Raw genomic sequence first — 23,326 nt, forward strand, 5'->3', positions numbered from 1 at the left:
TTCATTCTCATGTTTTTCAGTATCATTAGTAGTAATACTTTTCACAATCACAGAAAATAAAATCAGAAAATTAAAGTATTCTCTGTGTCCACATTAATGTTTTTAATATTATAAAATTAAAAAAAGTTATTAATGGTATCCTAATGCATCATTATGATACAAAATTGATTCTACTACAGCCATTTTTTTAGTGTGGAAAATTTGTTTTTGCTTCCTCACTCAGAGGGCTTTCGGTTAGACTTGAACTGCCAACCTTTTGGTTAGCACCCATAGTACTTATCCACTACACCACCAGAGCTTCCAGTTAGCCCATAGGTTATTGATTTTATCACAGAACACAGCTTTTCCATAATTCTGTTCAGAGCATTTTTGACTTCCTGTTTTCTTAAGCTGTAGATTAAAGGATTTAGCATGGAAATTACCCAATATAGAAACAGAAGCTATTTTGTCAGTACGCAGAGAAAGAGGTGGAGACCTGGTGGCATAGTGGTTAAGAGCTTGGCTGCTAACCAAAAGGTCAGCAGTTCAAATCCATCAGCCACTCCTGGGAAACCATGTGGGGCAGTTCTACTCAGTCCTATAGAGTCACTATAAGTTGGAATCGACTCTACAGCACATAATGACAACAGCAATGCATATGAAGACAATTGTCCAGTAAAATATGGTGGTGGAAGTCAAGTGGGAGACGCAAGCAGAAAATGTTTTTCATTTGCCTTCAGCGGAATTAATCCTCAGAATCACAAATAGAATGAATCTATAGGAGCTGAGGACAATGACGGGAGAGAAAAGAGTATGGAAACCAGCAAGTGTGAACAATAGCATTTCTTTGAGAAATTTATGACGAGTTAAGTGACAGTCCAGAACAATCAGGAGAATGTCATCAAAATAAAAGTGATTTATTATATTTGACTCACAAAGAGACAAATGGAATGAAAGAATTGCCTGTAGGAGTCCCACAGAAAAGCCATACAAATATGTACTAACCACCATTGGGATACAGATGCTTTTATTCTTGACAATGGTATAAAGGGTTGCAAATAGCTATGATTTAGGACCCTATGGGGAAGTTTTACTCTGGCCTATAGGATCGCTATGAGCTGCAATCAACTCGGTGGCAGTGGGATTGTTTTTGGAGACCCTGGTGGCGTAGTGGTTAAGTGCTATGGCTGCTAACCAAAGGGTCAGCAGTTCAAATCCTCCAGGCGCTCCATGGAAACCCTTTGGGGCAGTTCTACTCTGTCCTGTAAGGTCACTATGAGTTGGAATCGACTCGAAGGCACTGGGTTTGGTTATTTGGTTTTATGATTTAGGAGGTAATATTGGAGCCATTATTCCTTTCCTAGAATGTGACCTACCTGAAGCTGGCCTCACAAGGACACATGGGCCCTGAGGTATAAAGACAATAGCTAGGACAATCTTGGAAAACATCTTTTAGGGAAGATGTTCATATAAACAAATCATAAAACTGTCAAAAGACTCACACACTTTTCACTCTTATCTTTTTTATTAGCATTTAGTGAATAATAAGATTTGCTGGACCATTTGAGGATCTTCCTGTCTTTAGTGAAAACTGTACCAATGCTTATTAAGAAAGACAATTCAAAATGTAGACTCACAGAGGTATAGTGGTTTCTAACCAACCTGTGAAAAGGTGAAGTTTTCAATGGCTTTGCCTATTTGTGATGTTAATATATACTGATAATTCTGTAAGGTTCTACGGACTCTGGCAGGCATGGCTCTAGCAGCATGCTCGTCCATTTTCTCACTTTTGCTTATTCTGTAATAGTCTTTGGACTCAGGCAGACATGGCTTTGGCAGCATTCTTGTCTCCTTCCCACTTTGTCTTTTTGAATATATGCTGAATAAAACTTTATTTTTGCTTTACTAAACTTCATGATGTTTTTACCCTACAACAGCTATATACCATTCACTTGCCATGACTGAGAGCATATACATCTCACAAATCCAAACATGATAAAACAACACAACTGAGTGGCACAAGCAGCTAAGGATATTCTTTTAATTTCTTAGAAGAATTTCACCAGAGTGTTTGGGGTAACAGAGGCGATATAGCAAATATCAACAAAAGCTAGATGGCTGAGGAATGAACCCATAGGTGTGTGAAGCTTAGGAATGATCTGAATTAGCGTAACGACCCCAAGAATACCCATGATACTGATTAAGTAGATCACTGGAAAGATCCAGAAAAGAAAGGCCCAAAGCTCTGGATGGCCTGGGAGTCCCAAGAGGGTGAGCTCAGTCACCGCTGAATGATTGCCTTTGGCCATGGAATGCGTTAAAGTATAACATTTTCTCCAGCACATCCTTATTAAGTAATCTTAGCTTCTTGGATTATGGAGCTGACTCAGCCTTATGTTGTGATGACCGAACTGGAGAGATTTTCCTTACTGATCCTAGGGTTATTCTCAGCTTTCAGTTCTACCTGCTTTTGGCCTGAAGGGATTTGCTCCAGGTAGAAATTCCAGATGCTTAGTAGTCTATTGTTAAAGGAGACAGGTGATAGCTGAATTAAAAAGGGTTATCGGGATAAGTACTGCAATGAAAAAAGAATTGACATATAGGATTAGAGGGAAAAGAATTGACATACTTCAGGGCAATATGTTACGGTAAAATAAGTCATGGCAAAATAAAGACATCTCGACTCAACTCAGAGTCAAGGCAATCACGACTCTGACTAAACATTTCTCTCAGTGTGTTAGCCAATGCAATGAAAGAAGTCACAGAATCATTATAAGTATATAATATTGTACCTGAACCAACAGGAATTAACATTTTTTGAGAATTTTGGATCATACAAGCCCCATACCCCTAAAATACCACAAAAGGTATTAGTATAATCATAAAAAATGGACACTGTGCATAAGACACCTGAAGAATAACACAAGAGAGGATTTTTAAAAATATTTTTATTTGTACATAATCGCCTCCAATGGCCACTAGATATAACAGGGAAGGAAAACAAATTATATAAAGACATGCACGAGTCACAAACTCAAAACCTCTTTCTGTCTAATTAAAAATCATAAAATTATCATTCCATTCTCTCTCTCAGGGCACACACACACATTCATATACATATGTATGCATATACATATACATACCTGTGTTTATATATGTATATGGACCTGTTGGAGCAACGGTTAAAGAGCTTGGCTGCTAACTGAAAGGCCAGCCATTCAAATCCACCAGCTGCTACTTGGAAAACTCCTTGGAAACCCTATGGGGCAGTTCTTCTCTGTCCTTTAGGGTCACCATGAGTCTGAATCGACTCTAGGGCAATGGTTTTGGATTTTTGGGGAGGGATTTACCATGAACAGTTACATATTTTTATGTTTTTTCAGTCCTCAAATAAGACTTTAAACCTAGTAATGTTAGCCCATTTAACTCATAAATTGGTATTCAGTGAGAGCACACTCGTAGTAAACTGAAAAGTCTGGAATTAAACTATATTCTTGTGGCAACAAGATATATATATGCCCTTCTCACTAGCCTACATTGCCTACTGGGTTCATTGTATCATATACTATCCTTTAATAAATAGTGATTGACTTAACCAAGCTTTGTCCAAAATAACTGCATACAATCCTTGCCATTGAGAAAATGGCCTATGACGTTTTAATTACTGTGTGTATTTACTTGGAATTTATTGTGCCCCTGGGTTCCTTTCCCTGATTTATATTTTGTTTTTAGATAATTTGGAAATATATATATATAATGAGATACCATAGGCATAAGAAAAGTAGTTCACTTAAGAAGTTAGTTGGTAGAGACCAAACAAGACTTCTACATCAGTAGAAGTTAAATCTGTGTCAGAGATAGAATCAAAATGTAGTACGGTTAACTGAATAATAACTCTTTAATAAAGGCAATTTGTTAAAAGTATAAATATGAGCCAGTATGATATGGTTGTATGTTTTCCAAGAACTTTGTAAAACAGGAAAACATTACTTGGGCTCTATGTCTTTGCTTCTCACTTGGAGTATATTTTCAGATCAGCCTTACAATCCTTAACTGGGCTTTAAGGGACCTGAACTATTATCCATGCTCTGTCTGTGCTTAGTTGTGCACCTGGATAATTGATGATTTTTTATACATTGTGCATTTCAGAAATGATAAAATTGTTAATTCTTGTGAACCAGATAATTAATTACCTTTCAATATATTTTCCATTTGAGGAATGGAAGAATGGCTGTAAATTCTTATGGTTACTTGTACATTTAAAATCTCATTCTAAGTGGAAGTCTCTAGAAAATAATTTCATGTGGAGGTAATTAATATGTATTGATCACTTACTAAAAAACAAGCATTCTACTAGTTTTCTAATAGGAAAGAAAAAAAAAATCAGGTCATGAAGAAAAGTCTATTTTTATTTATTCAAGTCACTTTTTTAATTTCATGAACAGAAAGGCCTGGTTTTTATTGATGACAACTTTCTTCAGAGCATCCTTCACCTCTTTGTTCCGGAGGCTATAGATCAAGGGGTTCAACATGGGAATGATCACTGTGTAGAAGACGGAGGCCATCTTGTCTATGTCAAGAGAATGGTTTGAGCTGGGCTGTAAATACATAAAGATCAGGGTTCCGTAGAAAATAGTGACGGCCAGCATATGGGAGCCACATGTAGAGAAGGCCTTGTGCCTTCCTTCGGAGGAACGCATCTTCAGAATGGCAGTAATGATGTACATGTAGGAGACAAAGACAGTCAGAAGAGAGGAAATGAACATGATACCCGCACAGGCAAAGATCCACAGCTGTTTGGAGTGAGTGTCTGAGCAAGTCAGCCTGAGGAGAGGCATGTCATCACAATAGAAATGATTGATAATGTTAGAATGGCAATAGGAGAGACGGAAGGTGAGGATGGTATGAAACAGTGCAACCAAGAAGCTATAGCTATAGGGGGCAGCTACAAGCTGAAGGCAGATTCTTGGGGACATTACAACCATATACAGTAGTGGGCTACAAATGGCCACGTATCGATCATAGGCCATGGAGGCCAGTAGCAAGCACTCAGCTGTCATGAAAGCCAGAAAGCAACCTAATTGAGCAGCACATGCATTGAAGGAGATGACATTTTGTTGGTACAAGAAATTTGCAAGCATTTTGGGTGTGATGACAGAAGAGTAACAGAAATCAACAAAAGCCAGGTGGCTAAGAAAGAAGTACGTTGGTGTGTTGAATCTTGCATCTGTTCTAAGGACAAGAATTAAACCCAGGTTGCCTACTACTGTGAAAAGGTAGATGGATAAAAATACCACAAAGAGGAGCATCTTCAACTCCTGGTGATCTGTGAGGCCTGCAAGAATAAACTCTGTCACCTGGGTGCAATTTATCTGAGCCATGTGTCTCTTCAGGGCATCTGGATGAGGAAGAAGAGAGGAGAGATTAGTCCAAGTTGCCATTTGTATAAATGATCTTTTCATGTAATATCTTGAATGGAGTTTTTATTGTCAATATGAAAGTGGCAATATTAAAAATATTAGCAATAGTCTGGGATGACACAGAAAGTAAAAAGAGATATTCGTAGGAAAGGTATATTTCTCTCCACACAAATTCATTGTATATGCAAAGTTAAAAACTCTGTAACATGAACTTGGCTCATGAATGTAAACAAAATGTGTCATATACATCCGACAGAACACTACTCAGCCATAAAGGAAAATGAAGCCCTGATGCATGCTAAAACATGGATCAACCTTGAAAACGCTATGCCGAGTGAAGTGAGACAATCACAAAAGGACAAGTTCAGCATGATCCCACTTATATGAAATACCCAGGATAGGTAAATGTGTGGAGAACAGAGCTTAATTGTGGTTACCAAGGACTGAAGGGACGGGCAGAGGGGAAATCATTATTTGGGAAGCATTGAGTTTCGGTTTATGACGATGGGATCTCTGCTAACAGATGTTGATGAGGGCTGCACAATGTGATTAATGTACTTGGCACCGCTGGATTGCACACACGAAAAATGTTGAAGTGGCAAACGTGTGTTATTTGTATTTTTACAACAATTAAAAAAATACACAAAACTATGGAAGAGGAGTCAGTCCATACTGGCTCCGTCTCTATTCAATGATCTTGTACGTTATATTATTTAAAATTGAAACTTAATTTTTCTAAAATTTAAACTACTGTTTTTGTTGTAGAAATGTTAATATTAATAACATAAAGGATGATCAGTCTCTGTGGTGGCCTTGCCCTGACAGACCTGTCTTCAGCCCTGTGCAAATACAAACTCCACACACAATACAGACAGTGATAGAATCCTGTTCTTCTATTCTAGTTCCCTCATTTACCACAGAAAACTCACCATAGCTTGCCACACGATCTTCATAGTTATCCTAATAATGCAAATACTACACAGTATCATGCTCATAGGTGTTTATTTTCTTCATTTTTCCCCTTATGATAAATATAGTCTCATTATGTCCATTTTACAGATAAGATAAGAAGCCTCAGACAGTTTAAGTACCTAAAACAACGTCAGACAGCTAGTATGTAGTACACCTGGAATTCAAACCCATGTGTTTTCTGACCCAGAAGTTCGTGTTCACTGATACATTCGCAATATATCCAATTAATTCTATTGTAGTAGTATGGTTCAAGTGTTTCCAAGTGATTCTTGATACAGTGCTTCTCAGCCATCTTTGTATCTAAAGCATGGATTGACATGATCAAATGAAATAAATACAAGCAGGTTTTTCAAATATTTTGCTTAACTAAAATAAAAGTGGTATGTGCTTTCTGACAGATTTATATCAATTTGTATGGCTCCAGCAACTTTTTCATTATTTGTTTAAAAGCATAGAAATTTGAATTATTTTAAATTATTTTTTGTTTTCCTACTGTATTATTTTAAGTGGTGTATCTTCATATATTTTACCTACTCTTTTAAACTGTTGTTCATAATTGAAATATGAATGTCAATATAAAGGTTGGTTTAGGACAAGATAACATACAAAAATAGAGATTTTTGCTGCTGAAACACAAAATGTCATACTTCTCTCTCTATCTTTTATTTTACATACGAAAAATGAAAAACAATTTTGAGAAAAACATATATATTATTTTGTACATTCTGGAAATTAAACTTGGAATACATTTTATAAAAATAAAATGTGAACTCATATTTTCTGACTTTCTTTTTAAAATTAACTAATGGCTTTTGAGGTTGGCAGTTGGAATCCACCAGGCGCTCCTTGGAAACTCTATCGGGCAGTTCTACTCTGTCCTATAGGTCACTATGAGTCAGAATCGACTCGACAGCACTGGGTTTTTTTTATGGCTTTTGCATATTACAACTCTGGCTCAAGTAATCTCAGAAAGGTCTCAGGTTATGGATTATTTGCTTTGCTTGAATTTAACATGTTTCTTGAGAAGCTACTTTGTGGTAAGCAGTTACTTTCAAAGCTTGCTACTCACTTTAAATTTATCCTAAATACATGTGTTAAACTTCATCCTGGAATTCCGATACACTGATGGATTTTTAATGTCTAATGATTGCTACATTTGGCATGGAGGAAAATATAGATCTAGGAAATCTTAACTCTCATGCGCTTTAATTTGCATTTGAAGAAATGAATGTCCTTTTAAGGAAAAAAGAGAATAAGAAGAAAAAAAAGAGAGAGAGAAAATTAAGCACTTCTCGGTAGGACCCCTCAAAACAGCAACCTTCTCTAGATTAGTGGTTTTCAGAATTTCTTGGCCACGACCCACTGTAAGAAATGTATCTTATAAGATGACATAAAACACATATACATATTCAGAGTGACACCATCATATACATACCCAGAATTATTAGTAGGGTACACTGACGTTTTATGTTTTTACCTTATTAAAAACACTGATTGTATCTTACCTCATTATTACAAATGCTTATCTTCACCCCAATTTTGGCATAGTCTTCTGACATGCCTAGCTGGAGGGTGCTCCTATTTCTTCTCCGAGTGAGTTTGCATGGCAACACACCTCAGTTTTGTCAGCAGCTTTGTCCCAAAGGGTTTTAAGAACATGATGCAAGTAAGATCATCAGAAAAATTACATCCCACACTCCACTGGGAGCCCAAGGTAGGTTGGAGATTAATTCATGTCTTCCTCTGGTTTTGAAGAAGCATAGATCTGTAGCTCTGCCTTTAGTATGACATTATTGCCTTAATGATCCCTCATTTTTGAAATGCTAATTATTTCTTTATTGTTTTAATTTATCATATTATTGTTGCTGTTGTTGTTTAATGATGGGGTTTGAATGTGTCTTTGAAAGAATGATAAGAAGAATTACCTTCCGAAAAATATTTACCCCTTACTTTTCAAAGGACTGAATATCCATATCCCCAAGGATCTATTCCTGATATTGTAAGGCATAACACTCCATCTTTGGCTTACCCTTTGAAAGGGTCATGAAGCATTGGTTTCCTCATTTAGGTTGTTACTGTCTGTTATTATTTAAGTTCCTTGATGAACTCATTGGAAGAGCACCCCTCCCGGGTGTTTTCTTACCTTTGGCCATAGCAAGTGTATACAGGAAGAACAAGGCTTCAATCCTTAATAAGAAATAGTAATGTCTCAGAGGAAACTGGAAATAATCCTCTATACTGCAAAAAGCTTTGCGGGGGGGAGGGGAGAGCAATCAGGACGGCAATTCTTCTGCTTCCAACTGTGGTGTTTGTTCTTGTTTTTCCAATAATTTAGGAAGACAAGTATTTAACTGAGGATGGACAACATGTTAAGGACAAAATATAAATCAGGGTTTCCAAGTAAGATATAGTGATTATGAATTCATGCACAACTGACAAAAACATCTCGAAATATATGAAATAAAAAGTGACATATAAGAACAGTGAAAGATGTAATTCAACATTGTTAACTGGGTATTTTAATATAGCACTCTTAATAAGAGATAGAACTAGTAAACAAAATCAGTGAGGATATAGAAGACTTGCTTGAATGACACTATCACTGGGTTCACCCTAAAAAAATATATAGAACTCTCCCCCCAACAGCAATTGTTAAGGAAATAATTATTTAGGGCAGAAGTTCCCAACCTTTGCTCTATTGTCGTTTTGGACTAGGTCATTATTTGTGTGAGGGCTTTCCTGTACATTGTAGGATATGTAGTAACATCCCATGCCTCAACCCTCTAGATAACAATAGCATCAAACTATTGTACAATCAAGCTTGTTTCAAGACATTGCCAAATATTCCCTGGGGGAAATGTCACTCTGAATTGAAATCATTGGTTTATACTTGTGTCTTGGATTTTAATGTTGAATATATTATTGCAGCACTCTTAGAATCCTGAACTGGATGTTGAAGTTGTCTGCATGTTTATCTGGGCCAGCACCTCCTTGTGTGGCCATCAGAGAAGACCAGTAAATTATTTTTTTTACATATTTTTACTTTTGAGAAATGATAGATTTGATGTTAATTCTTATACCTTCTACATAGGAAATATAACTCTAAGTCAAACTCACAAGGAAAGTAGAGAATGATATCATTATGCAGTGAACAGATCTTTATTGATCAACAAGACCAAAGCAATCTACTAGTTTTCTTAATGGTGGAAAAAAAAAAAAAAGCAAGTAATGAAGGAAAGCCCACTTTTATTAAGTTATTTTCTTAATCTCGTGAATACAAGTGCCTGGTTTCTATTAATGATGACATTCTTTAGGGCATCTTTCACACCCTTGTTTCGGAGGCTATAGATCAAGGGGTTCAACATTGGAATGATTACTGTATAGAAGACAGAGGCCATCTTGTCTGTATCAAGAGAATGTTTTGAGCTTGGTTGTAGGTACATAAAGATCAGAGTCCCATAGAATATGGTTACTGCCAACATGTGGGAACTGCATGTGGAGAAGGCTTTGTGCCTGCCCTCAGCTGAGTGCATCTTCAGGATGGCAGAAATGATGAACATGTAGGAGACACAAATGATCAATACAGAGAAAATTAATGTGATACCAGCACAGACCAAAATCCATAGTTGTTTGGTGTGAGTGTCTGAGCAAGTCAGCCTGAGGAGAGGCATGTCATCACAGTAGAAATGATTGATGATATTGGAATGGCAATAGGAGAGACGAAAGGTGAGGATGGTATGACACAGGGCCAACAGGAAGCTATAGCTATAGGGGACAGCTACAAGCTGAAGGCAGGTTCCTGGGGACATTGTGATCATATACAGGAGAGGGTTACAAATAGCCACGTATCGATCATAGGCCATGGAGGCCAGTAGCAAGCATTCTGATACCATGAGTGTAAGGAAGCAGCCTAATTGAGCAGCACATGCATTGAAGGAGATGACATTTTGTTGGTACAAGAAATTTGCAAGCATTTTGGGTGTGATGACAGAAGAGTAACAGAAATCGACAAAAGCCAGATGGCTAAGAAAGAAGTACATTGGTGTGTTGAGTCTTGCATCTGCTCTAATGACTAGGATCAATCCCAGGTTGCCTACTACTGTGAAAAGGTAGATGGATAAGAATACCATAAAGAGGGGCATCTTCAACTCCTGGTGATCTGTGAGGCCCACAAGAATAAACTCTGTCACCTGGGTGCAATTTATCTGAGCCATGTGTTTCTTCAGGGCATCTAGATGAGGAATAAGAGAAAAAAAAAATCTATTTTACCATTTCTATAAATGGTGTTTTTGTACCTTAATATTTTTTACAGAGTTTGCTGCTTATGTACGGAATATCATATTAGGAGTCTGGTCTAAAATACAGGCGGGTTTCAAATATATGTCTTTCTGACTAAGGGTCCAAATATACCACCATTATGCTCTCAGTATACCCTATTTATTTTGTTGTTGGACACACAGATTATTTCCAGGTTTTGCTTGATACGATGCGGAAAATAAATCCTAAAATAATTTTTAAGTATATTACAATTTAACATAAAATTTGTATCTGCTTTCTCAGAGCTTTGAATCAACCTGTCACTTTTAACTTTTTTCCATTTACTAAAGAAACATATATTTGAATTATATTTGGTGTACTGATTTTCATTTTCTTACTGTATTTTAAATTGGATCTCTTTCTTTGTTTTCTAATTCTTTTTAATTGATTTTTATAATTTAATTATTGATTATCCAGGTAAAATTTATTTTAGGAAAGTGTAACTAATATAGAACTAAAGTTTTTGCTATTAACACACAAATGTCAAATGCTGTATCTTTACCTCTCCTTCCTCCTTCTCTGGTTCTGTTTTTGTCTTCTTTCTCTCTACATCTCTCTCAACATTACACATGAAAAATGAGAACAAATATTGGTTAGTAAAACTTCAATAAATTTCTTTATATAATTTGGAAATTACACTAACGATACCTATTCTGCAAATGAAATAAGATTATGTATTTCCTCACATTTATTCAGATTTTAAGGAGCCCTGGAGACACAGTGGAACCCTGGTGGAACAGTGGTTAAGAACTTGGTTCCTAACCAAAAGGTGGGAAGTCCGAATCCACAAGCCGCTCCTTGGAAACCCTATGGAGCAGTTCTACTCTGTCTATAGGGTCGCTATGAGTGGTGACTCGATGGCGACGAGTTTTTGGTTTGGTCGCACAATAGTTAAGCACTTAGCTGCTAACCAAAAGGTCAGCAGTTCGAACCCTGCAGCTACTCTGTGGGAGAAAGATGTGGCGGTCTGCTTATATAAAGATTACGGCCTTAGAAGCCCTATGGGGCAGTTCAACTCTGTCCTGTAGTGTCGTTATGAGTCAGAATTGACTTGATAGCAAAGGGTTTGGTTTTTGGTTTTAGTCAGTATTTACTATTAGCTCTTATGTACTTACAATTCTTGTTCAATTTAACAAGGAAATTACCTGCCAGGGATTTTTTTTTTTTTTCATTCAACTACTATGTGGTAAATTATAACTTTCAAATAATACTAATTCACCTTAATTGTATCCTAAATACATTGTTATATTCCCTCCTGAAACCCTGATACAGATGGGTATCCAATGTGTAACGATAACAACATGCAAATTGAGGAAAATAAGGACAGAGAAGCCCATGACTCGCAACCACCTAATTTGCATGTGAAACAAATGAAAATCAACTTTCAGGAAAAAGAGAAGAATAAGGAAATAGAAAAATGAAGATTAAAAAAAAAATTGTTTATAGGGCTACTCAGACCAACACTCTTCTTTAGACTACTTGCTTTCAGACTCAAAATTATTTGGCCAAAAACCACAGGAAAAAAAAAAAATACTACTTGTTATGATATGAAACTAATAAACATATCCAAAACAATACTGTCAATACCTGGCATGTACTCATCTTGCATGTTCTGTAGTGTTCTACTGTAATCTGTTTTATCCTATTTAATCCAAATAATGCTGGTCAGGACCATATACATTGAATTTATGATCTACTCATAGTTACAGAACAGTTTAAACACTCCAGTCTAGACCGCCATAAGACATCACCATTTTTACTAGCATAAATGCATAAGACACTTACCTATAAATAGCTTCTAGGATCATCACCCACTCTGATTTATGACCAAGACTGTGCATGTTCTACCCTTACAATTTCTCTTGGTATACTTAACTGCTACCTCCTTAGGCTGTTCTTGTAGTTTATTCAGTTAATAGTGTATTTCGAGACCTAGTAATTTCCAAGCACTACTCAGAAGCTGAAGATAGAGCAGTGAAAGAACAAACAATAGACCAGACTGCAATGGAAGAAAGTTTTTCCAACTTTATCTATTTTTCTTATCTCTTCCTTTTAATTATTTTTCTCCACTTCTAAAACACAAATGTCTTTAAAATTTTGTACACACAAACTACTTTATGGTATATTGAAAGTATGAATTACATTTAAAAGCATATGTGACTTTTGACAATCTAGTGCCTGAATATATTTTATAATCTCAATTCCAGTCCAGTCTCTCCAAACCTCAATGGACATCTACTGGTTCAGTCAATATGATTGGACTCCATCCATTAATTGCAATACTTCCTTTGATGTTTATCAGTTTTTGCCTATGTCAGTCCTAGTTGTGTTCTCCTCAACAAAATTGGACAATTGAAGAGAAAACTCCAATTTACCCTATTGAAAAATCACCTCTTCTATAAAGAACTGTTTGTTTTTTCCCATGTAGAGACATCTTTCATGTTTGTGTTCTAGAACCACTTTAGACATACTTAGTTTATACTTCTTCTCACATTTATAGCGATATACGTTTCCATACCTCTTCTGCTAGTAGACTGCGGACATTTTATGGTTCAGAGCCATGCTTTTTTAAATTCATTTCTTAATGTATTCTCTTCAGATGGTAGTTAATGGGGAATTAAAGATGAATTTTTGTAATAATGCTTTAATATTTATTCCCCTTATTCTTAAAACATATCCTTTGTTTGAGAAATATCACTAGTAATATATTTGTGACCACAGTGTAATACACCCTCTACTAAAAAACTAGTAATGGGTAAAATCTCTAGCAATTGTAAAGGTAGAATGGAGAGTTTTGACCTAGATAGTAATCTGGTCAATCAAGAGCTAATTTTTCCAAACCTCCTCATAGATTATAAACTGGGATTTTTATTTCCTTCAATCTAATAAGAACTATTTCTATATCATAACACATAAATATACACAGAACTGAAATTAGAGGAAATATCATTGCTTATCTTTATTTAAGAAAATATACTCTAACGTTTTAATTTCACTCTATGATATTGCACTACTTCATTTTTATATAGCTTTTTTTTTTTTTTTTTTTCTTTTTCAACCCACCAATGACTCAAAGTCTGCCATTTTGAAATATAGCCTTTTAACCTACCTGGGTAGAGAACGCTTCTATTTCTCCTTAGAATGGGTCTGGGTGGCAACAGACTGCATGGTTTTGTCAGTGTTTCAGTCCCAAAAGGTTTATCCTGAGAGCATGACGCAAGTAAAATTATCAGAAAAATTACAGTCAAACTCCACTGAGATTCCAAGGAAGGCTGTAGATTTGATGACGTGATTCTGTTTTTGAAGAACTTCTGATGGACAGTTTTATCCAAATTTTATTTTTTTTCTGCCTTTAGTATGATGCTATTGCCCTAAGGTTCCCCTAACTCTTCAGATGTTATTATTAGTTTGCTTCAAAAATACATTTGTTGTTGTTGAATATCAGTGTTAGGTTTTGAATTTGGCTTTGAAAGGCAGGTAGGAACTATCTTGTGGAATAGATTGTCAATTGAGTGTGTGGAGAAACAAAGGTGCACTTAACTTTTTTATATACTGGCTATGAATTTAAAATCTCCCCTTTATATTTCTGTTAAATAATTTCTAACCATAACACTAACCTGGAATATAATTCTGAGGAATACAGAATCTTACATTTCTGCTTTCTTGGTGTATAAATGTGACACTTTCACTGAAACAGGAAAAAGTAGCCAATGCCTAGAGGTCACAGGCTGGTTCTATTTTGTGAATGGTAATCAGGATGGGAATTACATATATGTGAACTATAAGTTTCTGATATTATATAATTATTCTATGCATATACAGTGACTTTTTTTTTTTTTTGGACTGGCAAATGCATTTGGTCCATTTGGTCAAATGCCCTCTCTCTACTTATGCTGTGTTGTAAAATGCCATGACTTGTAGTCTAGAACTGATATACTAAATCAATAACTCCAGTAGGATACTTAAGAGAGGGAAAAAAAACAAGCAAGAAAGCCAACTTAGGGGCATGGGTACTGTTCCTGAACTGGTCGTTTGACTCTATGTGCAATTAAGAACCAAAGAATTTAAATTTAAGTATTTTAGAAATTATATTTGATTTAGCAATTCTTGTTTCTTAAAATATAGTAGCAGGTTAAGCAATTAAATAAAGATATAATAGTGATAGAAGACTTTCTGTAGGAAGGCACAGAAAGCCAACACCACCGTCTTTTAGACAGGACTTCAGAAACTTCATACAGTGAATCTTGCATATATTTCACCTGTAACTTTGTTTAATGTAAGTTCACGGGCTTCTCGTTCAGATTTGTAACAACCACTGTAAGTGTCTATATGCAATTTATGACTACGGCTGTCCTGCTATACCAGTTTCCTAGCTCTCATATCTCCTCACACACAAGAGTTATAGTGCATAATGGCATGAACAATCATGCAATAAAGATCATGCCCAATGAACAGAGCTTGGCTGCTCATATAAACAAATTTAATGTAGTAAATTAAGGAGTTTTCCCCTTGGAATATCAGATTAGATTAATATATCAATGTTTTAACATTTGTCAACAAGTGGATTCATACTAAAATATACTATATAATTATATTCTTTCTTGTTTTTAGTGGGTCTATGAGTTTCCACATAAGAAGCTCTGGTGGCTCAATGGTTAAGCACTTGACTGCTAACTGAAAGGTCTGCAGTTCAAATCCACCAGCCACCCCCTGAGAGAAAAGACCTGGAAATCTCCTTCTGTAAAGATTACTGTTGAAGAAACCTCATGGAACAGTTCTACTCTGCCATACACCACTGCTAGGAGTTGGAATTGACTCAATGACATGCAAAAAACAACAACAACATGGGTTTCCATACTTAATTATGCTTTTCTGAATTTCTGAGAAATAAGATTCCAAAGGTCTATGTGACCTCTCTGTTTCCTAAAGCATCTACTATAGTTGCCCATTCTGTAAGTAGGGCTATTCATCTGGAATTTTATCCTAAAATAAAGGAAACAAGTTATGATGCCAAGTATCAACTAAAAGCTTTGTCACAATGCTAACTTAACTAGTCAAAGAAAGCTTTTCTCTAGGATGCCTCATATTTCTTTTCCCTAAATTGAGGGGTTTAGAAGATAGTCCTTTGGATGCCTAGTCAATTTGTGGAAAGCCGTTTGACTAGTCAAGGGCTTCTTTTGTTAGTTTCTTCTGTTCTTACTGATATCGGTCTACTAGTTGAAGACATTTCAGTGGAAAAGTATTAAGGAAGGATTTTACTGATTTCACACTCCTCTTACTTGGTGCAGAAAACAACATTGCTGATCAATATGTTGTTCCCCGTTAGAAATATGTCAACATATTGATGGTAATCGATGGCCAGGGGAACTAACATAAAGTTCTGATGACTTGCCTAGGCTTATTCAACTGGTTGTTGTGTGCTATCAAGTTGATTCCAACTCATAGTGACCCTATTGTGGATTACGACTCTAGAATGATAGTTGTTTTATCATTTAAAAGTGTCCTCTTTTCCCACTGCAATTCTCTGCCTGGACTATTACCCTCTAGCCACATTGGCATTCTGGCATTTTCTAGAACATGGCAATTGTGTTGTAACCTCAATGTCTGTGCATCTACTATTTCCTCTTCCTGGAACACTTCTCCACCATAGTCACAAGGGCTTCTCACCATCTAATAGTATTGTTATATGCTTGTTTATTTATTACGAATCTTTCCACTAGAATAGAAATTCTATAAGAGGAGAAAAATTTGTTGGATTCATCATTGTATTCTTAGGACCTAGAACACTATCTTGCACAAATTAAATACATATTACAATTTTTTGAAAAGATGTGATATATAAATTTATCTGTAGACTCTGGTCATTTTGTTGAACTGGATACTCTCCTGTGTTTTGCAATTTTGTTGGATTAAGAAATAATAAAGCTTAATCAACGGTCAGTGTTGTCTAGTAGATTTGATATTTTATATTGATATTGCAAATATCATTCTTTGTGATTTTAAGAATTACTTTGTATAGATGAAGCTCGATGTTTAATTTTACCATCCGAAACCATACCACATTATTATCATTATTAAGATTTTTATTGCAGTAGTAATGACAATCATTTAATAAGTTTATCAAAATATACAAGCAGTATGCTAATCGTTTTACATAAATTATCAATCTTTATTTTCTATTAATAATGTTTGTGTGTTGTTAGATATTGTTGAGTTGATTCCAACTCATAGCAACCTCGAGACACTGAGTAAAACCGCCCCATAAGGTTTTCTAGGCTGTAATCTTTATGGAATAAGATTGCCAGGTCTTTCTCCTGCAGAGACTCTGGGTGAGTTGAATTGCCAACTTTTCAGTTAGCAGCCTAGCACCTAACCATTGCACCACCACGTCTTTTTAACTTTTAAGTAGTTATCATTATTACCTCTGTTTTATAGGTAAAGTCTTCAAAATATGAAGTATTCTTTTCATCAAAATGCTAAAATTGTCAAAAGTCTTGTAACAGTATGGTATATGAGTGAAAGTAATATAGATTTGGGTTTTTTAAAAAATAGATTTAACTTCTGTAACAAGCAAACAAAAAGTAAGCAATCAAACAGAGATACTTATTGTTATATTTGTGGCAAGGTATTCTTTGCATGCCATCTCCTCTGAGAAGATTCCACAGGGACGCTATTAATAATATCACAGTCCCTCCTGAATTTGACATGGGATTGTTAGGTGAGAACTTTGGGACTAAGCCTATCCGAACAAGGTAAATACATTATTCAGTTTAGAGATTTCTTCATACTGAAAAACTAATTTATAATAATGGTAATAGATATGGAATCCCTGATATCCCAACTCTGCCAGTGAATTCAATGTCATCTCAATAACTTAAGAAATCTCGCACACATAATAACTGTCACAATCTAATTTTCCCCTAGGAAAATTATTAAAGATAAAATGTACTCTCTTAAAATTATTAGAATAATCATTTATCCAACAAACATAAGCTGTCTAGGTCTCAAATTTTGCCATATGTCAGCATTTCCTTTGTGAGTGTCGGATTTAGGATTGACTGGCAATGCTGCTCATGCCCTGACGCACCTTGCGTTCTCATGCGTGACACTGTAGTCGGTAAAATTGCCCCCGTTTGAAATGTTAGTAGGTCTTATTTTTTCTTTTTTAAGGATGGGGGAGGCTCAGTCATATGTCAATGACAGTATTGGTAAGAAAGAGTACATTGGCAAAGCAGAATTTCTGGATGCTCCTTAGGAAGTTAAAGTCAGAGAATTACTAAACTAGGTGGTATTATAGAATATTTTGGGTTTCACAGTCCCAAGATGGTATTTTGAGCTGTATTTGAATTACGTGGAGGTTACTATAGACTGGCAATTCTCAAACTATTTACCCTCAGGTTAACCAGATCAGTAATTAGATTGTTGGAAAGAGAGCTGGGCTTTTCACTGTCAGAAAAAGATGTTGAAGATAAGCAATGGAGAAAACTAAACACTGTGATGCTGGGTTAAAGTTGGAGATAACGATGTGCACTCAAATTCATGACATAGAAAAATAGACACAGAAATACAGAATTGTGTATTTACATATCTTAGTATACATACAATAATTCTTGGTTATGTTGGCTGAAAAGGGTTAGAAATGTTGGCATTTCAATACCAATAAACACATCTAACATCCAGATCTTAGTTTCTAAATACTATTTTTCAATAAAAGGAGCCAAGGCTTTTTGAAGAATTAAGTGGTGAAGCACTCAACTACTAGCTGAAAGGCTGGTGGTTCAGACCCACCCAGAGGTGCCCTGGAAGATAGTCCTGGAGCTCTGCTTCTGAAAGGGCACAGGCTTCAAAACCCTGTGACAGCAGCTCTACTCCACACACGAGGGGTAGACATGAGTCAGGGCTGACTTGGAAACTAACACCAACAACACGTGGGCATGGCAGAGGAACCAACCCGAAAAGATTTGCAGGGTCATCTACCTGGCCTCACGCTGTGGTATATCATGAGAACTGCCTGAATTCTCCAGTATTTGCATCTAAAAAAAAAAAAAGAAGAGTAACTTTGTGCCCTCCCATTCTACTTTTTGGAGACATTTCATTGAGATATTCAAAGTCAGACTCATTTGGTCAATGAGTCGGAAAAGTTTTTCTCATGAATGAATTTATACTCAGGAAGGACACAACCCATTTGCAGAAGAACCGTTAATGAAGTTTGAGCATAAATCCTACCAATATATATTTTTTCTATTTTAATATTTGTTTGAAATTCACAAATTATTAGTTTGATTAGATAGCTTTCTACATGTTCCGCATTTTCACTTTTTGTATATATATTTTTAATAACATGCTTTTAAAGATTTTTTCCTGTTAAACAAATGCTTTTATACTCACTTTCTGTCTTGGTTGTTGTGACATCAGACTTTGTGCTGATATTGTTTTCTCCTTTATACTGTTGAGTACCCATAGATGGAATACACTTCCTGAGGTATTTCCATTGAGCAAGAGTTTGACCCCGCATTTGCATTCTGGATTTGAGATCCGAAAGGAATCTATTCTCTTGAAAAGAATAGCTGCAGCACAATGAATGTGTCAGGCTGACAAGACAAGCAATTATGAATTCAATAACATTAATATTAAGTTTTTGATGAATAGAACCTACATGCTACAGGAGAAAACAGAGAACCACTAAAATGGAGCAGGACCAGGCAGTGTTTCCTTCTGTTGTGCATGGGGTCACTATGAGTCGGAACTGACCAGACAGCGCCTAACGACTACAAACAGAAGGTACTATACATCTAACATAAATCAGGAAATATATATCCTTTTTGTGGGATATAGTGTCACCACCTTTTTAAAATCCAAAACCAGGGGTGTAAGGGCTCTAAACTTCTGAACTTTTTTTTTTTTATGCCGAGGTCTGCGAGTTCCTAGTTATGTAATTATCAGGCCATTTGAGAGATGAGGGAATTGCCGTAATTCTTTTTTTTTTTTCTTTTTTAGTGTGCTTTACCTGAAAGTTTGCAAACCAAGTCAGTCTCTCATATAAAAATTTACATACACCTTGCGATATACTCCCAGTTGCTCTCCCTCTAAAGAGACAGCACACTCCTTCCCTCCACTCTCTGTTTTTGTGTCCATTTGGCCAGCTTCTCACCCCCTCTGCCCTCTCATCTCTTCTCCAGACAGGAGCTGCCCACATGGTCTCATGCATCTACTTGATCCAAGATGCTCACTCTTCACCAGTATCAGATGCTCACTCTTCACCAGTATCATTTTCTATCCCATAAAAAAAAATCTTTTTTAGTACAGTCTAATTCCTATCTGAAGTTTTGGCTTTGGGAATGGTTCCTGTCTTGGACTAACTGAAGGTCTGGGGACCATGACCTCTGGGGCCCCACTAGTCTCAGTCAGACCATTAAGTCTGGTCTTTTTACAAGAATTTGGGGTCTGCATCCCACTGCTCTCCTGCTCCCCGAGGGCTTCTCTATCATGTTCCCAGTCAGGGCAGTCATCGGTTATAGCCGTGAACCACCTAGTTCTGGTCTCAGGCTGATGTAGTTCTCTGGTTTATGTGGCACTTTCTGTCTCTTGGGCTCACAATTACTTTGTGCCGTTGCTGTTATTCATTCTCCTTTGCTCCAGATGGGTTGAGACTAGTTGATGCATCTAAGATGGCCACTTGCTAGTGTTTAAGAACTCAGACACCACCCTCCAAAGTGGGTTGCAGAATGTTTTCTTAATAGATTTTATTATGCCAGTTGACTTAGATGTACCCTGAAACCATGGTCCCCAAACCCCCTCCCTCCCCTGCTAAGCTGGCCTCTGAAGCATTCACTTTATTCAGGAAACTTCTTTACTTTTGGTTTAGTCCAGGTGTGCTGACCTCTCCTATATTGTGTGTTATCTTTCCCTTCACCTAAAATAGTTCTTATCTACTGTCTAGTGAAAACTCCTCTCCCTTCCTCCCTCCCCACTGTAGTAACCCTCAAAGAATATTTTCTTCTCTGTTTAAACTATTTTTTGACTTCTTATAATAGTGGTCTCATACAATATTTGTCCTTTGCAACTGACTAATTTCACTCTGCATAATGCCTTCCAGATTCTTCCATGTTATGAAATGTTTCACGAATTCATCATTGTTCTTTATCGATGCACAGTATTCCATTGTGTGAATGTACCGTAATTTATTTATCCATTCATCCATTGATGGGCACCTTGGTTGCTTCCATCCTTTTGCTATTGTAAACAATGCTGCAATGAACATAAGCGTGCATATATCTATTTGTGTAAAGGCTCTTATTTCTCTAGGATGTATTCCAAGGAGAGGGATTGCTGGGTCATATGGTACTTCTATTTCTAGCTTTTTAAGGAAGGGCCAAATCAATTTCCAAAGTGGTTGTGTACCATTTTGTATTTCCACCAGCAGTGTATAAGTGTTCCAGTCTCTCCACAACTTCTCCAACATTTATTATTTTGTGTTTTTTGGATTAATGCTAGCCTTGTTGGAGTGAGATGGAATCTCATTGTAGTTTTGATTTGCATTTCTCTAATGGCTAAAGATCGTGAGCATTTCCTCATGTATCTGTTAGTTACCTGAATGTCTTCTTTAGTGAAGTGTCTGTTCATATCCTTTCCCCATTTTTTATTTGGGTTATTTTGGCAAAGTCTTTGGATGAGCATAGGTGTTTGATTTTTAGAAGCTCCCAGTTATCTAGTTTCTCTTCTGCAATGTTAGTAATGTTTCGTATAATGCTTATGCCGTGTTTTAGGGCTTCTAGTATTGTCCCTATTTTTGCTTCTGTGATCTTTATTGTTTTAGATTTTATATTTAGGTCTTTGATCCATTTTGAGTTAGTTTTTGTGCATGGTGTGAGGTATGGCTCTTGTTTCATTTTTTTGCAGGTGGATATCCAGTTCTGCCAGCACCATTTGTAAAGAGATTGTCTTTTCCCTATTTAATTGAATTTGGGCCTTTGTCAAATATCAGCTACTCATACGTGGATACATTTATGTCTGGATTCTCACTTCTGTTCTGTTGGTCTGTGTTTTCATTGTTGTACCAGTACCAGGTTGTTTTGACTACTGTGGCTGTATAATAGGTTCTAAAGTCAGGTAGAGTGAGGCCTCCCACTTTGTTCTTTTTCAGTAATGCTTTCTTTATCCGGAGCCTCTTTCACTTCCATATGAAGCTGGTGATTTGTTTCTCCATCTCATTAAAGAATGTCGTTGGAATTCGGATTGGAATTGCATTAAATGTATAGATCGCTTTTGGTAGAATAGACATTTTTATAATGTTAAGTCTTCCTATCCATGAGCAAGGTATGTTTTTCCACTTACGTAGGTCTCTTTTCATTTCTTTCAGTAGCGTCACGTAATTTTCTTTGTATAAGTCTTTTATGTCTCTAATAGGATTTATTCCTAAGTATTTTATCTTCTTGGGGGCTATTGTAAATGGTATTGACTTGCTCATTTCCTCTTTGATGTTCTTTTTGTTGGTGTAGAGGAACCCAACTGATTTTTGTATGTTTATCTTGTATCCTGATACTCTGCTGAACTCTTCTATTAGTTTCAGTAGTTATCTTCAGGTTTCTTTAGGGCTTTCTCTCTATAAGATCATGTCATCTGCAAATAGAGATACTTTCACTTCTTCCTTGCCAATCTGGATGCCCTTTATTTCTTTATCTAGCCTAATTACTCTGACTAGGACCTCCAGCACAATGTTGAATAAGAGTGGTGATAAAGGGCATCCTTGTCTGGTTTCCAATCTCAAGGGGAATGCTTTCGGGCTCTCTCCATTTAGGATGATGTTGGCTGTTGGCTTTGTATAAATGTCCTTTATTATGTTGAGGAATTTTCCTTCTATTCCTATTTTGCTGAGAGTTTTCATCATGAATGGGTGTTGGGCTTTTTCAAATGCCTTTTCTGCATCAATTGATGTGGTTCTTGTCCTTTGTTTGATTTATATGATGGATTACATTAATCGTTCTTGTAATGTTGAGCCATCCCTGCATACCTGGTATAAAACTCAGTCATGGTGAATTATTTTTTTTGATATGTTGTTGAATTCTATTGGCTAGAATTTTGTTGAGGATTTTTGTGTCTAAATTCACGAGTGATATTGGTCTGTGATTTTCTTTTTTTGTGGTGTCTTTGCCTGGTTTTCGTATCAGGGTTATGGTGGCTTCATAGAATGAGTTTGGGAGTATTCCGTCCTTTTCTATGCTCTGAAATACCTTTAGTAGTAGTGGTGTTAGAAAGTTTGGTAGAACTCTGCAGTAAAGCTGTCCAGACCAGGGTTCTTTTTTGTTGGGAGTTTTTTGATCACCTTTTCAATCTCTTCTTTTGTTTTGGGCTTATTTAGTTGTTCTAACTCTGCTTGCGTTAGTTTTGGTAAGTAGCGTGTTTTTAGAATTTCATCCATTTCTTCTAGATTTTCAAATTTGTTAGAGTACAATTTTCATAGTAATCTAATATGATTCTTTTAATTTCATTTGGGTCTGTCGTAATATCACCCATATCATTTCTTATTCACGTTATTTGCTTCCTTTCCTGTTTTCCTTTTGTTATTTTGAATAATGGTTTATCAATTTTGTTAATTTTTTCAAAGAACCAGCTTTTGGTCTCATTAACTCTTTCAATTT

The 23,326-nt window shown here is 36.2% G+C and overlaps 2 protein-coding genes across 2 annotated transcripts; both read right to left on the reverse strand.

The window, feature by feature from the left end:
- Positions 1 to 4,310: 4,310 nt before the first annotated feature.
- On the reverse strand, positions 4,311 to 5,657 carry LOC135231862 (olfactory receptor 8U9-like). Its single transcript, XM_064289060.1, has one exon. It carries the CDS (start codon positions 5,439 to 5,441, stop codon positions 4,401 to 4,403), a length of 1,041 nt encoding a protein of 346 aa, XP_064145130.1. The 5' UTR covers positions 5,442 to 5,657; the 3' UTR covers positions 4,311 to 4,400.
- A 3,968-nt stretch (positions 5,658 to 9,625) lies between these two features.
- LOC135231863 (olfactory receptor 8U1-like) lies at positions 9,626 to 11,289 on the reverse strand. Its single transcript, XM_064289061.1, has one exon. The coding sequence runs from the start codon at positions 10,583 to 10,585 to the stop codon at positions 9,626 to 9,628; it is 960 nt and encodes a 319-aa protein (XP_064145131.1). The 5' UTR covers positions 10,586 to 11,289.
- Between the last annotated feature and the right edge of the window lie 12,037 nt (positions 11,290 to 23,326).

This window comes from Loxodonta africana, chromosome 7 (assembly GCF_030014295.1).
Source record: "Loxodonta africana isolate mLoxAfr1 chromosome 7, mLoxAfr1.hap2, whole genome shotgun sequence".
Lineage (NCBI taxonomy): Eukaryota > Metazoa > Chordata > Mammalia > Proboscidea > Elephantidae > Loxodonta > Loxodonta africana.

Bases quoted from the DNA above. Each gene is read 5' to 3' on its own strand.
- LOC135231863 (XM_064289061.1), bottom strand. From the start codon at position 10,585: ATGGCTCAGATAAATTGCACCCAGGTGACAGAGTTTATTCTTGTGGGC.
- LOC135231862 (XM_064289060.1), bottom strand. From the start codon at position 5,441: ATGAAAAGATCATTTATACAAATGGCAACTTGGACTAATCTCTCCTCT.